The sequence below is a fragment of the Trachymyrmex septentrionalis genome, unplaced genomic scaffold (assembly GCF_001594115.1).
Source record: "Trachymyrmex septentrionalis isolate Tsep2-gDNA-1 unplaced genomic scaffold, Tsep1.0 scaffold6, whole genome shotgun sequence".
NCBI classification, from domain to species: Eukaryota; Metazoa; Arthropoda; class Insecta; order Hymenoptera; family Formicidae; genus Trachymyrmex; species Trachymyrmex septentrionalis.
Genome location: NW_017305778.1, coordinates 3,510,640 through 3,527,913, shown reverse-complemented (window position 1 = coordinate 3,527,913; position 17,274 = coordinate 3,510,640). Strand labels below are relative to the sequence as shown.

Here is a 17,274-nt window from a genome sequence, read left to right as displayed (position 1 = left end):
GGCAAAAAATTAGATCCGACAATTTACAACAATATTAGAATCTCGGTTCCGAATGGAATTTGAGCCATCCTCAGCGAAAGTATTAGAAGGCTTAATGAGTGTTATGTTTCATATTTATGACCCGGATTACTGAAAACACAGCACTTAAGCCTTCTGATATTATTTTCGCTGAGGTTGGTTTAAATTCAGAGTAAAACTGTTCAAATATAGTTATAAATTCTTAGATATAATTGCCAGTTATGTAATTGTGTGTGTGTGTGTGTGTGTTACTAATAAATTTTATATTAATTAATCTAATTATGCATCACTAATCGCCTCGACTCTTACAGCTCTTGTTTCAAATACTTTATTATAAGAAATTATATATAAAAAACAATATATTATCGCACTTGATTAGTTTGATGAAAGATACAAAAAAATCGAAAAAAATGCATAAAAAGTATTCTTTAATAATGTTTCAAATATCTCGTTGACTTTTTTGATACTCGCGAAACGGCGTCGAGTGAATGAAATCCGCGATAAAGCGAAGTTCAACCTCGATCGTGATCGAGGTACGATCGCGCTCAGCCGGATGCAGAGTGTTTCATTAGAGCCGTCCCTAGACGGCAATTTGTGCGGCGATAGGTTGAGAAAATGATAAACATCGCGCGAACTAAGATCATGTCAGGGATGATAATTTTTCTGCCGCGTGAGAGAGGAAGATCCGCGACGCGCGTCGCTCGTTTCAACCAACAACCCGTAAACGGTTAATTATACGGCTGACGCAAGTCAGAAAAGACGAGATCGCTAATCGCGCGAATGGCTCCTCGCGTGTTCCGTGTATGATGGAAGACGCGCGCTAGCGCGCGCGTCACGGCGAATTACTCTACGGCATCGATCTTACCTTGCCACAGTTGATGTATTCTACGGCAGATTCGCGAAATAGAAAGTACACGTGATCCTCCGTCTCGAAGCTGCCGACGAACTGCGGGTCGTTCAGCCACCTAAAAGGAAAGCGCAAACTTAGAGAGAACGGGATTCAAGCATGATAAATATCGCGAGACGATAAGCAAGACCACACACACACACACACACACACACACACAACAATCTTGTAACGCGGTTATTACGATAAAATTAATCTCGTTTGTTTTTCAGTATAACTGCAAGAAGAATTTCATAAGAACTTCATGGAAAGAGAAATAAAACAAGTTGTAACAAGTTGAGTGTAAAGTTAGCTTAGATATTTTTCAAAACTCATCAGTTCAACCAAGAAACTCATATTCTCTCTCTCTCTCTCTCTCTCTCTTTCTCTCTCTTTCCCGCTACAAACTAGAGACTCTCTAATAAAATTCTGGACATGAGAAAGTCTCTTTTGATTGGTTCGTCATAATTAATAATTCCTGGGAAAATGAAAGAAAGAGAAATAAATAGTAAATGTACATTCCTTCTCTCTCCCGGAGTTTTGTTAAAACTACTAATATATAACTATACAAAATTGCGGCTCATGTCTAGAGACTTATTGAAGGATCGAAGAGTTTCTACTGCAAACGTACATGGAATCGTATTGTCGAGTCCTGAGGTTCGGGGAGGCCAACGTTCTGTAGATCGCAGGATCAGCTCCGGAGAAATCCGTCCGCGCACCGGCGAAGAGCCCGCCGGAAGGACCCCTCGAGAGAAGTGCCGTGACGTTTGCATGCGGCGAATACGGGCACATAGCCACGCCCGACATCTCGCTGGTCACACTCGTTATATTCTCGATCTACGATCATAATTGCCACCGTATAGAGACTACTACCGTATTCAAGTGGCGCGACACTTTGTGTCGTTCCAAATCGGGTGTTAGTCAGCTAGCGATGATGAATATCATATATTTCATTGACGCGTCGGATCGCGAGAAGCTTGCGACGAGGTTCGCAACGAGGGAAAACATTAGGATCCAAAATGGACGAGATCCTGCTCGTCTGGATCCCGATCGGACAGATTACTTTGGGAGAACATACCTCTCGCCACGCGCACCACGGGCTGAATGCGTAAGTGCCGCAGGTGAAGAGGCTCTTGCCGTTGCTGAGGAGCACTTTGACGTAATTATGACAATCCTCGACGCTCTGGCCCTTATTCTGACAGGTGTTGACCTTGTCCTCCGGCGCGGACCAGGAGGCGTGTTCCAAGTCCGTCAGCGACGTCAGCGTCAAGCGGTACAAATTATCCCTGAAAAGACACGCTTTATTTACATTTTCGTCGTCGTGCTCTTCACATGTCATTAAGCGTCCCGTATGAAGGCCGGTCGCTATTAACCCATTAAAGTCACATTGGCGTTGCCACTGGCCATCTCTACTCGTCGCTTTTGCGATATTGTTTGTCGGTAATATCTTCCGAAGCAAACTTCTTCAGTATTCTACGAAATCGATGAAATAAATAAATTAATACCGGATCTCTCGAAAAATCGGTACTGCAATTTCTCGTGGAATACGAATCTCGTGGAGAATTATGAGTTTATTGGGTTCATAAATAGACTTTCGTGGCTTAAAGAACATTCGCGCGGATGGATTTCATTAAAGAGTTACTGGAAAGACTCATTGAAAGTCACATAGTAATCGGCAATCGAGAATATCACTGGCGATATATAAACTCAATTTTAAATCGAGGAGGAATAACCGTGGCAAGTGACAGTAACGAGTGGCGAATAACGACGATAACTTCCTTTATTACGACATATAACGCATTCAGGTGAGGTTGCCATAAGCCACTTAAAGCACCTTATCGGTTTTCTATCATTTCTCTTCGAAATATCAGCACGATTATGGATGCTGATATTCATGAATTCCTCAATAACATGGTTCATTATGCTACTCCAATTACCTCCTTATCTGTTTATTAAAACGTGTTCTACATATCTAAATGAATGTTAATATTGTCGTTAATATTAATGCGACTTAAGAAAAAATTTTTACGTTACATGCACCGCGATACATTTCAACTATTGATAGAAGAAATAAACGATTTATTACTGTCAGCGTAGACAGTAATTGTTGAACAAAAAGTCCTCGTGAGAAATAAATTAAAATAATTGTCTTCTTTTTTCTTAATCTTTAACGTTCAAGTGCATTTGCAAGAGGTAGAAAAACAATTACGCACATTAATAGATTTCAACCTAAAGATTTAACAATCTAATACTCCGTATGCAAAAACAGCTTTGAAAGCCTTTATAAAAAGCCCTTTATAAAAAGATGCAAACGAGAGAAAAATCGTATCTGTAAGTCAAGATACAACTGACGCGAGAATTGTACAATAGAATTAATGATTTATGAGGGACGGTCGAGGATTGAGGACGTCCTACAGCGAGCCGATCGGAAAGCTGATGGTTTCCTGCGAAACAGACGTACGCGCGGCTACCTTCCGAGGAATGCGACCGCTTGCGAAAGGTGACGTGACGAGGTGCCCGGTATCTCGAGATAAAAAAACCTTGAGAGAGGAGCGTCACTCGCCGTGCGTTTCATTCCGCGGAGCGTTACGACCGCGTCTCTCGCGGCCGATCTCGAGGCGCTCACATGAAGCACTCGTGGCAGTCACGAAGGCGTACTCGGGTTTGACAGCGGCTTCGAGGAGCCCTCGAAAACTCCTCGGACGACATTCCACGGCAGCCCACTTGACTTCAATGCGACGTGTACTCACGCATATGTACGCGAGTGCGTACGGCGCTTCGCCACTGAGTACGCATGAGATCGAGCGATTGCTCGGTGCAGCCGTTTCTCTTTCAACATTAATCGATAGATTGGATATTCCTGCTCGCTATTAAGGGTCTTCAACTTTATCGAGAACACTTTGGATACACGGAAAGAACGATTTTGCTAAAGTATCTAAAAATTTAGGTAGATACAAATTTAAAAATAACTTTCGTCGGACCATCAAAATAATTGTGTAGGAAATTGGAGCGTGATGGGCAATGCTGCAAAAAATTTGCACAAGAGTTTTGGCATTCGAGCCTATCACTTTGAGCGCCCGTACGTAATTATTATGATAATCTAAAATTATTTTCAAATCTGTATTTGGCTAAATTTTTCGATACTTCAGCAAAACTATTCTTTCGGTAAGTAAATGTTCGATGAGAATATATGGAAGTTTCCTTCGCTCAGAGACTATCGATATGTTACTATTATATAATAGAATGTCATATTTTAGAAAGCTTGATTTACGCAAAAATTTCTGATTGTATCTTGAAACGTTGTTATTAAACTTCACCATGGGATAGTCAAGCTTCAGCTTTATAGCGCGACTGATAGATTTGTATGCTGCGATTTTTATTTACCACGATGAAAGCGGAAGTAAAACTCGTGTATGCAAACGCACGGCATTAGCAAATATCTGGTGTGAGAAAACCGCCGGAAGACAGCGATCAACAGTCGCCTCGAGAAGCCCGATAAATAAATTATCATCGGCTTATAAATAACGCGTGGAGATATGATTCACGCGTGATCGACCGCATGTCTCTTCTCGGCAAGCAGAACGACAACGACGACAACCACGACGATCAAACAGGAAGTACGGACGGCAGTCGAAGCAGTCGTAGATAACCACTGGATAACTCGACATTCGCCTATGTCCCTTTAATGCCCGTTTCCACTGTAGATTAACTTTAATCTCGGTTCAACTTACTCTTCGTCTTCTTCTAGTTCTAAAAAAAAGATTAGAAAAAGACGAAGAGTAAGTTGAACTGAGATTAAAGTTAATCTACGTTGATAGAAATGAGCATTAGTAGCGACGCAGACGGTGGCGCACCTTTTATTCTCCGCTCCAGTAACGATCGCGATATATAAAAATAAACCGATGGCAATTCCGCTACTTTGCGACAAAAAAAAAGATAGATTTTCAAAGTGGGATGAATTTTATTATCCCGTGCGGTCTACATATTGTCGTATCAAACATTGATTCCAATAAAAAAGCTCCTGTGTTATCCACAAATCTTCAGATTAATGATGTCAGAAGCGAGAGAACATAATAAAAATTTTTACAAGATATATTAAAATAGAAATATTTTTTTCAATAACACAATATTTGCATTTGATAGAGTATACTTGTGCATAACAATGAGTAACGTGTATCGAAAACTTTCCTTTTATTTCGAAATAAAATTGAAGCATATTTATCTCGACATGTTATAGGTTGTTTCGTTTTCTGGGCATATTTCAATTTTAAATATATGGTTATTTATTGATCACCGAAGCACAAAGGAAATTTTCGGTATACAAATTTTCGCTTTACAAATCTAATCTATTAATTGTAAATATTGTTATAAAAATATTCGCATTTTAACGTGCAAGAAGTTTTTAATGCATCTTTGCCTAACTTCATAACACAAAATGACTGTAGTGGGTAGGTTAGAAACCTTAAAATAGAAAAAGATTTATACAGAATTTGAAGAGGGTATAAAAATTTCGAAACATCGTGCATAAAGTTATTCTAATAATAATTATAACAGTTTGATTAAAAGCTGAGCATTAATTTCAGTCGATTAAAAAAAGTTCCTTTTCCTTCTAAAAATTCACTCTCTCACTTTCAATAATCTTCCTATTTTCTAACGTCACGAGCAAGATGAAGAAGTGATCTTCAAGGCACGTCGCTTTCACACGCATGTATATTGCGTGCGAATACAAATGCCTGTGCACTTCTTCATTAGACTGCTTGATAATTGCGCGTTCCATGCTCTGTATAGACCTTTTGTCATATCGATAAACTCAATTTATTCATGATTGCCGTGCCACAACTTGCAATCCATTGCGCTATGCCCGACACACATGCATAAACGTCGTCCGCGCTGCATTCTACTCGATGCTTCGGGGGACTGTGGTCCCGCGGCATTCATTGGGCTTCTCTATCAATCCTATTCAGCCATTGGGTTAATAGTCTTAATCTGCCATATTGTGCCTGCAATACGGAGATGTCCCGCACTTCCTTTCACCAAGGAAGAGAGATTTGTTCAAAAATTTGATTTAACCATCGACTATTTAGTATTCAACTTTGAATATTACACACTGTGTGTGTGTTAGAAATGTTTTTAAATTTTATTAACTTTTAAGTTACACAATTTGAATTTAATTTCACGACATTACGTTAAATTTAATGTATTTATAACTAAAAAGTATATTTGCGTACACGTACATAAAATTTAACGTAATTTTCATGAAAATTTATGAAATTTAATGTACTTTTCATCAAATTTTATTCAAAGTATATTAAATTTTATAAATCTAATGTACCCGTTCATTTCGTTTAAGTAATTACTGTAACTTAATTTTCAGTTAAATCATTCATTGCTTTTAATTTCGTTCATAACCACTTCATTTACATGTAAAGGAAGCTCGTGGTTACATTTCTAACAGTATATATACATATATATAATATATTTGAATACATACAATATGCACGTATGTATATATAAATATTTAAAGCTAAGAAATTGGAGAAAGCGTATTTGGAAATAAGTAAAAGTACATATTATTTAATTGTAATCCTTGCAATTTAATTCTTGAAAACTCATAACTTGCGATCACTAAACGTCACACAATCTCTTGAAATCATTGCACTCCAATATTTTAATTAACGATTAAACGATTCTATTCTCTAGGAAAAGAAGAATTATGTGATATCCATATTAATCCGTATTCCGCGAACCTTTTCCTTCCTTGCACCGGCTGTTCGAGAACGGCGACGGCGATGCCGACAACGGAACTCGCAACGAAGCATAAACGGCGCCTACGTGGGCGCCCGTGTCGCGGCACCGCGTGATAGTTCGAGCAGGTAATTATTATTTAAGTGAAATACATGAGTGCGGGCAGGGTACTGGTTGTGAATGCCAATTAATAAGCCAACATGGCACGTATCCCGCCGCAGATTGCTGATCTATTTGTATCGGCAACCTACGTGCGGCAATGGTAAAATCCACTCGTATATGCATGGACCAGGGTGCGAGTTCGCCGAAGGGATATCGCTATTTCTCATACGTCACGGGCGAGACACGACACCACAAGGACGTCGGGCGCGACATGGATGAATGATGCCACATGAGCAAAAGAAGCCGACGTCTTTCAGAGTCGAACGGGGGAGAAAAGCGCTGCGGATCAAATAAAGATACGCCTGTGTGATGTAAGAATCCCAGGTGCACTTGCGTATTTCTAATTAGCCAATGAGGAATTTATGTCAGACACCATTATCCTCGTCACAATTTGAATTGGCATCGTATCGTTATCCTTTTACTTACTTATTCTTGTGTTTTTATTAAATTGTCTGTGCCTGCATTGTCAATGAATCTAAATTGTGCGACTGAAGACTAGAATCATCAGGTTCTAGTGCTGGTTTTTTTGACGATGCGTAGCCTAAGGACTATGGCATACAGAAAATTTTAATCAATAACACGTATAAAGACAGTAAAGACATCAACATGTTGGATTTGCTATTGCTTATGTTGTCTCAAGATCTTTACTGCGATGATTCACTTATTGCTTACGTTTTTACTGTTTAAATTTTTTCGTGTACCATGACCCTAAATGTGGCCATTTAAATATAGCTACATATGGTATCTGCACAAAAATTCGATATGAAATTCGTCTCGAGCATACCTTGGATAATATTTACATCATGGTCAAGCCTGTAAAACCGCAATCTTTCAGTTGGAAAAGATTTTTCGTTGGAACGGAGGAGTCAAATCATCAACATAATTGATCTTCCTATTAAAGATACGACGTGACCACTGCATCACCTTTTTATTATTCGCACATACGATTTAAAGTAATCCTCTTCCTCGTCTAAGAACGGAATTCTTCCAATGGAATTCCTTGAGTACTTAACGGCTACGTGCCTTTTCTTCCAGGTTTTGATCGGGAATGCGGTAGATCACAATCGATTTTGTATCTCGTTGTTGTATCGGGACTCATGCAACGGGACTCGCGCGAGACCCAATTTTACGGTAACGGCGCGGCTGGATATCGCGCTGGAGTTTTACAGGCGTCAATCAATGTCTTTCATATTTTCTTGTTAGAACATGGGTCCGTGTGCGAGGTAGGCGGGCAGTAAAGTGAACCCGATGTTACTGTCGTCGCATGACACGTTGAAACACCTCGATCGGCGGGAACGTAACGAGATATGAGTCGGTATTGTCATACGCGCTGTTTATTCCGAGAGTGGCGCATGTCGAGTTTTGCAATATAAATGCATTTAAATGCAACGGAGGTACAAACGACCCTCGTATATCTACCTCCGCAAAATTCGCAAATTAAGTTTGATTTACACCGCTCGCAAAATAAACTCACACGTCAGTCGCCGTAAGAAGGAATCATGTTATCTTCACTAAAGAAAAAGTAACAAAGCTGTGAAGGTTATACGAAATTAAATTCTCCGTAATATATCTTTTCCATGACAAAATTTTCCTTTTATCAGGCGAAAATTTAAAGCTCGTACATTATAAACTCGCGACATAATTGTGGAAAATTTCAATTATAAAGGCTACGGCGTACAAAGACATCCAAAACGTTGATTTGATTGACCGCGTAGTTACGTTTTATTGCTCAAGTTCTTTTTGTGAGCCGTGACCCTAAAGACTATCGCGCACAAAAAAAGACTTAAGCAGTAAAACGCAAACAGTATAAGGAAATCAACATGTGGCTACGTTATGACCTTATGATCTCTACTGTGATTGGCCAATTCCTTCGCGTTTTTCTACCTAAGTCTCTCGTATGCTCTTATGCTCCTAAGATTATTTCTTAAGGCAAAAAATATGAATTCACTTTTGCATTCAAACTTCGCCTTCTAACTTCATTTATTCGATTCGAAAAAGGAGTTTCATTCGTTGATCCAGTCCCACGGATAAGTAAGTCATGAGTAGTAAGTAGGTACGCTCCGTGCGACGTAAACGTTGTTTATTGGACGAATGATCACATTGAAACAGATTACTTCCTGCTCAGTGGACAAATACCCCTTTGGCCCCCCCTCCCTTTCTCGTCGTGTGGACGAACGCGATAATGACCGCGCCATTGTGCCGCACTATACGCGGATCCTCCTTGTTGCGCGACCGTAATTCGCGTCTTATGCCTCGAGAAAACTATGTGTAACAGTTACAGCTCGTTGTCTCGTCATAATTGGCTCATTACGCGACGCTAGAATGGACATGCGCGCTCTTGAGAACGATTAACTTCGTGTGCGCCTGCCGAATCGATTTTCCTGTGTCCTCGTTTCACTCTCGTTTCACCCATGTCCTATTTGAGGCCTCTCACAATACTAAAAAAAAAAAAAAAAATCTCGCTCTACCGTGAAATATTTAAATTAATACCACGTAATTTGGATCATGTAATAAACAAATCGAAATAAACGAGAGTTTCATGCCTGCACGAGGCTTTATGCATTAATGAGAGGTATCGCAAAGTAAATTATAAATATGTGGGTAACGCATACGAAAAATCTATTAATATAATATGAAACGTATGTAATTCGTTTTGCTAAATTATTTATTCGTTTTGCTGATTATGTAAATATTGACCATCGTATTTTGTACCCCTTATCTTATAATTAATGTCTACATACAATCCATTCGCGTGCTATACTTGTAGACTATTAAGGTGCTGCCCGATCGACGAATCGAAATCGGGTTAATTTAACTTACGTACTTTCCAACGTATATACACACGCGATACAAGGATGCTGTGGACCAGTCTGTCGCATAAATCTCAACTCGATTCGACGAAATGCTAATTGCCGACGTATATACCGTCGCGATAAAATCGCCCGAGTATCTGTAAACGTGCGAAACGCTCGAAATATTATGCGATAAATAACCGGATAATAAAGCGGTTACCATTTTTAGCTCGTTCGTAAAATATCGACGCGATACTCGAACCTAGTAGTGACAACCCCATCTCCGATAGAACGATTTCGTCCGAGGCACTCAATTTACATTACCGTGTTAATTAACGCAAGACTTTCGCGCTCTTCCGTTTTGCAATATTCTTCAAACTGATCGATAAAACGGTGCACCGTGACGAAGAGATGGAACTTGATCCGCGTAGCATTGCTTTTCGAAGATAATTTATGATCAGCCTTATCTTGTGAGATCTATCTTACATAATATTACACTGTGAAATGATTACTTACATGAGATAATTGCCAATTAATATTAATAGAATTATACGTGCGATGAAGGAAAATTATGTGATCAATGCGTGAAAATATAGCGAAAAGGCAACGTATTATTATTATTATATACCATATACATTAAACTGCACAATTGCGGCCAAGGCTCAAAGACTCATTATTAAAGATTGATACGATCGACCAAGACTTTGGATGAGATTAAACTTTAACTCAAGCGTGCAAATCGTCGAAGCTGTCGATCGAAAGTGCTTATTGTATTGAGGTGCTTTAAAGCTGCGTGCAATCATCAAACTTATACAGCTAGTTTATCACTTATCCTAGGAGATTTCAAAGATCTTCGAGGAATCGCAATCATTGATGACGCAAAGTTGAATAACAATATCAGAAAGATACATCACTGTAGAAATATCATTACATACCTTGGGCACGTAGCGTGAAACTGCATGAGATAGATTCCGATCGGAATTATTCCGTTTTCTATAGAATAGAAATCTAAAGAATAATTGAGCGATTCCAATCGGAATTCATTCCAAACAGTTTCATAATACATGCCTAAGGCGATACCAGAGAGACGATTCGGAGATAAACGTTATTATTTACAATCGATACTAGAAATTTAAAATATCTATTACGGTCGAAGCTGGATCTTCATTGCTTTAAATAATTCAATCTTGAATTACTAATATACACTATATGTACTTGGATATATACCATATTGTAGTATTTTCGAAACATATTAACATCTTTATAATATGATGCTTGATGGTAGCATCAAATTAAAATTGCTTGTCAATTTATTTTCGCGATTACTAGAGTAGTTTTAACTGCGTTTATAAGTCCGGAAAAACAATTCGGCGCGCAATTCGAAAAGACTATAATATGGTATATATATATATATATACATATAGTATATATTAGTAATTCAAGATTGAATTATTTAAAGCAATAAAGCCAGCTTGAACCGTAATATTAAATTTCGGCATTTTTAATTTCTAATATTAATTGTGTTTCTCACATATGCGATCTAAAATAAAGATTCTTAATATCGTTATTATTTACGACGGGGACCAGACGACCGTGTTGCTGCACGCGTTCGGGCGCAAAACAATCTCTTCTTTTTATCACGCGACTGGGAAAGGAAAAGTCTTTTCGACTATCACCAACGATAGTCGCCGATCCATCGATACACCTCTCTATTACCTGTCAGCGCCGACAGCGGCTGATTGTGAGAGACTGTTCGATAAGCTTCGGGATCGCGAGTGACGTCATGGTTGGTGCACACGGGAATTAAGTAGGAATGCAAATCGTGGCGCCGAGCGAGCGGAGTCGCGCCGCGATTAGGATAAACGACCGCGGTAAGAGCGAGTGCACGCGTGCATGCACGCGCACTTGTGTTCACTCGCATGCGCTTGTAACGAAGCGCGAAGGGAACGTGCCAGAGGGAAGTTAGAAACGGCGAGCGAATGGGATTGAAGGGCAATTTCAGCTGGAGGCATGTAAAATAACTTATTTTATCTGTTTACATTTTTCTCAAGCATTTATACCCGACGTAACGATCTCTTTCTCATGTAAACGTATTGTACAATATTTTAACGAGGCAAGATCTTTCGCGACTTATATTTACATTTAATCTCTTTCATCCACCCCTTCGTTGCCTCAAGAGCCTTGGAAGGAATCAGTCTCGTCCCGGTTTTCCCACGCTCGCGTTATGCCAGATTTTTCTCGTGAAATTCAGTCCCCGGAGAAGGCCTTCGCGTCGGTTTGCACTTCGATGATATCTAACTCGGCTGCGAAATCCGTGGGTTGGCACGCATTACGGCCCACGTTTACACATGTCGCCCGGGCCCCGCGAATAAGACACGATATTCTCACTGATCAGAACGATTCGAGCGCAAACGCGAGTTCCAACTGCTGTTTAAATCGGGCGAACGTTATCAGTAGTACTCAGCGAGCAATTCACCGCACTCTTGGGACACCGCCCGCGCGAGAGAACACATGCATTTAAATTCAGTGAAAATTCGGCAATATATTGCGCTACCGGGGAATATTTCATAGCCGTGCAGGGAGATTTAATCATATCATACACGATGAACGTGTATATGCGCTGAATATATAACTTTCGAATATAAACCGCACGATTCATTTCATGAGATACATTTTACATGAAGATGTTTAATATCTTATTAAATGTTACTTTTTAAATTACATGTAATATTAATAGTGATCTAATGAATTATGGTATGATTTTTATGAAGAGCATAGTTTAGAACAATTATAATCTTTCTCGATTGCTACTGGCCTACATAAAAAAAGCAACATTTACTATATTTCTAATACATTTCTAATACGTTAAAAAAATATGTATATCAGAGGGAAAGATTTATTAGACCTTATGTCGCATCAAGAAGTGGTTTACAAGATGTGTCACGATTGCGATGCGACATATGTAGGACAAACGGAACGTTAATTAAAAATAAGAATATCTGAACACGTAAATGACATTAAGAAAAAAAACATGGTCCCCATCAGTAATATCGAATCACCGCACTGGTTGACCCGATAATTTTAAATGGAATGGAATGGATGATTTTTAAAATTTTCGACAACGAGCCGTCATATAGCAAAAGATTGATTTCGGAGATGGTACACGTTAAAAAGCAATTAAATGGTTTGAACAAGCAAAGTGATACAGGATCCCTGCCTGATTTCTATCTTCCTATCTTACAAGCATTATCCCCTTCCTAATTTTTTCTACTCTTCCAATTTTTCTTCCCATCATCTCACGCTTTTTCCCCCTTTCTAAAATTATAGTAACATCAGTCACCTTTCCTATTACTGTGTCATTGTGTAACATCATCTTGTAGAGATAATTAATTTTATCAAGCGACAATCAATAATACAATCATATAACGTACATCTGAGAAAATTTGTAAATCGTGTGAACGAAGAAAAAATATGTAGGTACGATTAATTTTGAATTTTAATATTGAGAATTAATTAAAAAAAAAATCAATTCTTTAATTGCCTTACGGTTTAGTCCATAACATAAAACAGCGTCAATTTACTAAACCAAGTACACATAACGATGGATTTTGTTATTTTCCAAACGACCGCAATGAGAATAAGTTTTTTATCAATTATAATATATACTGAAAATTGACGATGCCACTGAAATGGGAACATATATGTAATGTTAATAATTTTAATTATGCGACCTCATGCGGATAACTAAAACATTTTAAACACGCGAAAACATTTTTATTCAATTTTTACATTTATAAACTTTTAACTACTAACTGTAATCGATATGGTGAGCTTTTTATTTTTATTTTTATTATTATTTTCAATCGTATAATTTTTATGTGTTACACTCTGAAGATGACCTGATGAAGATTGAAACGTCTGTATTTTAAATGTTTATAGCAATCACAGACATTGAATATAGATTAATTATTAGCAATTAAGAACTAGCTTCGACTCGCGCGTTGTCTTTCTCCTTTAACAGTTACAATTTTAATATTATCTCTATTATATTTAATAAATAGTAGATAATATTAACAAATTACTATTAATCTTAAGCTCATATAGTCTTTACTATTTTTATTTACAATTTAATAAATAGTAGATAATATATTTGCCTAAATATTACAGACCTAAAGATATACGATACAAACGACAAAATAATCCGTTTATTGAGAACTTCGTTATATATTTTATTCTTGAAAAATGATTACCTAGCCCTTTTCCATTATCTCGCTTACTTTGTAAAAGCTTCGGAAGAGGGTGGGAGGGATAATGTGTGTTGTGTATACCGTACGGTATAATATTAAACTGCTCTTATTCTTACGCAAGTTTGCTCTCTTCGACCCGAAGGACAAGTACAAAATTGGACGTCCAGCTCGGCTGGAGAACTCGCTCGCGGGTCCAAGTACTCCGGTACGGTAATCCTACCAATCGCAGACGTTCAATGTTTACCGAGTGCCCGCGGACAGGAGGTCGCGCCTCCTCCTCTTCCTCGTGAAGGAGTTAACAACAGCATCCGAGACGAGATCTCTCGCGATGCGAAACACGTCGGCGAAACACGAAGGTGCACTCGACGTGGCGCGACGCGGCGTGCTCGACGAGTTTCTTCAGGGATCGTGACGCGTCGTCGATTGACCGCGTGGAATAATAAATTCTATTGCTATACTTTTTTTTTTATATATATACATATAAAGACAAAATGATTCGTACGACGGAGAACGAGGGGCGGTCCGTCCACGCTGATCGCTCGTGATTTCGAATCTATTATTTTGTCGCGTCGTAAACGTGAACGGCATCGCAACTACCAGACCCGTCGTTATTTGTTCTCTTTGTCCACTGTGTGCCCTCGATTGCTCGTACCTCGTCTTCTTTGAAAGTCATTGAGCGCGGATATATTGAAGTTACACGGCCGTTTTTCCCGAGGAGAAAAAAGTGGACACCGAGATAAAGAACGGGACGATTTCTTCCATCACGTTCACGAATCCCTATCCGAGGTAATCTCTCTGTACCGAAAAGACGGCAGAAAAAGCTAAACGATACACACGCACTCCACCGTGCTGCTTTAATGACTAGAATATCTCTCAAATGCGGATGTAATCGTTTATCGTTAAACGAGATCGACCGCCGCTCCTTTGAACAATAAAATTCTGTTCTTTCTAGTGCTCGTTCCAGCAAGAAAATTCTATTCTTTCCAGTGCGGCGATAGCCCGCAGTACCTCTCTTTGTGATTAATGAAAGGATAATTAAGCTTGGTATGCCGCTACAAATCAGTTCCCAGCGAAAGAATTGTAAATAAACGTTCCCTCTTGGGATTGTAGAGTGGAAAATTGGAATGTGAAAGCAAACATGTTTGTTTAGTTAATAAGAATATATTTTTGCGGAAAAAGACAATTTTGCGGAAAAGGACAATTTTGCTGAAATATCCACAAACTTAACTAGATACTGAAAATAATTTTGTTAAAATATCAAAATATTTATGGAGAAAATTCAAACATGGTGAATAATTCTGAAAAAAATTTTGACAATTTTCAGAAACCAATTGAGAGCCCTAATTATTTTGATAGTTCAACAAAATTATTTCCTGATTTGTATATATTTAGCTAAATTTTTACAATACCTCAGCAAAATCGTTCTTTTCGGTTTATTAAAAAGTATATTTATAGTATATTTATCAAATTGCAGAAATAAGACGATTTCACAAATGTCTTATTTCAAGAATTTCAGCTTATAATTTTTAATAAAATGTTCGACATTTGTTAGATCGCGGGCATAAATTCTTTCGCAGAGAACATGCATTGCGAAATTACAAGCGCGTGCGAGCGTGGCAAGAATATCTCAATCTCGCTGAGAAAGTTACCGTTCAAGAACATCGCTGTACATGTTTCCTTCAACGCAAAATTGACTTGCGGAAGCTAGAGACCTATCTATTATGCATCAAAGGTTTGTCCAGACGAACACTTTTACTCGTTGCTTCAGGTGCAATGGAAGCAGTTCCTCGCCCGACGCGTCACGCTCGTAGAGCCCATAGCTGCCAGCTGTGGAGTCCGCGGAGCGGACAAAGCGTGGTATCACAATTGGTCAACGCAATCGAGCTAAATCGTAATATTTCACGCCCGTTTTTTCCGTCGCGTTGCGTGCATTACATAAACATACGCACATTTCGCGCGTGTAAGTGGAGATATATGGCCGACGGGGCTGTCTGTCGGCGGACAGGCGAGAGCTATTGCGTATACGCGCAGGACACGCTGGCGCCGTCTGTGACATTCTCCACTTTCCATCCCTGTGCCCTGTTCCCCTCGGTTCCCCATCGCCTTCCTTTTCCTACCACTCAACCTTCCCAGACCACCTCGGAAACGTCGTGCTCGAAAAATCGCAAACCTGTAATTATTATGCTCGAGTCGTGACGGAGTAACGTCTCTGTTATTCCGTTGCGCCTGTGTTTCTTCGCGAATCGGCAGAAACTGCCGCTTTTACCTCGCCCTAAATTTGGCGACTCGCCTGAAGAAGCGAATTCAGACGTCGCAAATTACATAGGCATAAAAAACGCGACAAGATTCATAAATGCGACAGAAAAGTTGAGAGATACATGTTATTCCTTTTTTTTTTTATACATTATTTTTTAAAAATCGTAATAAAGAGAAATCGTAATAAGCTGCGAGAGATACGTAAATTAGTGATTTACAGAAATTTCAAGAACGCATCACACAAATGTACTTTAGCCGTAAAACAAGTGCGTGCAAATCCGAGCAATATAAATTTTACGCGACTCCCTAGAGAGGAAGAAAAAAATATCGTATATATCTTAATTTTATTGAAATAGGGCCACGATATCAACACCGCTATGGTCACCATCAGTTATCTTATAAATATTCAGTCCTCATATCATCGATTATTCGCTATCTCTCTGCGACGCGCATATATTCGAAAGTATGTATAGCCCGTTATCAGAGATTTCTACGTCTCCAAGTGTAGTAACGTTCGCGTTCGCGTTGAATAATAAAAGGACGACATGTACGCAGCGGTATGCAAAAAACGTTGTAGCTGCCGACGCGTCGCGACGCGACGCGACGCACCAAAATCAGGTTCCGTAGGCGTAACGGTAGGCCGCTGCGCTCGATCTCTCGAGCGACAACCTGCACCGGCGCGGCGGACACGTCGATCGACACGGCCCTATAAATAAGGCCGCTTATTTGCTACAAGATAAATCTCCCGGTAACGATTTGTCACGGCGTGGTGCGCGTGGCTGCACGAAAATCTTTCGCACGACTTTCCGAATCGACAACGTGTCGGTGAAATCGTTTCGTCACTCTTGTCGGGAAGATCTTGCAGACAAGTCTGAATTAACGATGGAAATTAATTGATCGACCCAGAGATAAACGTTTGATTAATATATGTATTAATAATTTTTGCTCGTATAATTGTACCGTTTAACGACTTATTGATTGAAATTTCTAATTTAAGAAATCCAAAGGTAAAAATGCAACGTTTTAATTAAAAGAAAAGTACAAAAGTGAAGAAGATATTAATTGTTAGATTTGCATGTATAGAACAGGAGAAATTCTGATTTCGTTAAAGATTTTTAAATATTAACAAAAGGAGGTGTAGATAAAAGAAAGAGTTTTTCTTAAAAAT

The 17,274-nt window shown here is 39.1% G+C and overlaps 1 protein-coding gene across 2 annotated transcripts in view; it reads right to left on the bottom strand.

Moving 5' to 3' along the window:
* The window catches only part of LOC108752339 (semaphorin-5B), a 109,716-nt gene that overhangs the window by 6,624 nt on the left and 85,818 nt on the right, over positions 1-17,274 (bottom strand). For both annotated transcript variants that reach the window (XM_018493123.1, XM_018493124.1), the window contains exons 4-6: positions 1,983-2,190; positions 1,536-1,741; positions 884-983 (exon numbers count right to left, since the gene is read on the bottom strand). In XM_018493123.1, the coding sequence (XP_018348625.1) occupies positions 884-983; positions 1,536-1,741; positions 1,983-2,190 (514 nt within the window). The remainder of the gene's footprint in view (positions 1-883; positions 984-1,535; positions 1,742-1,982; positions 2,191-17,274) is intronic.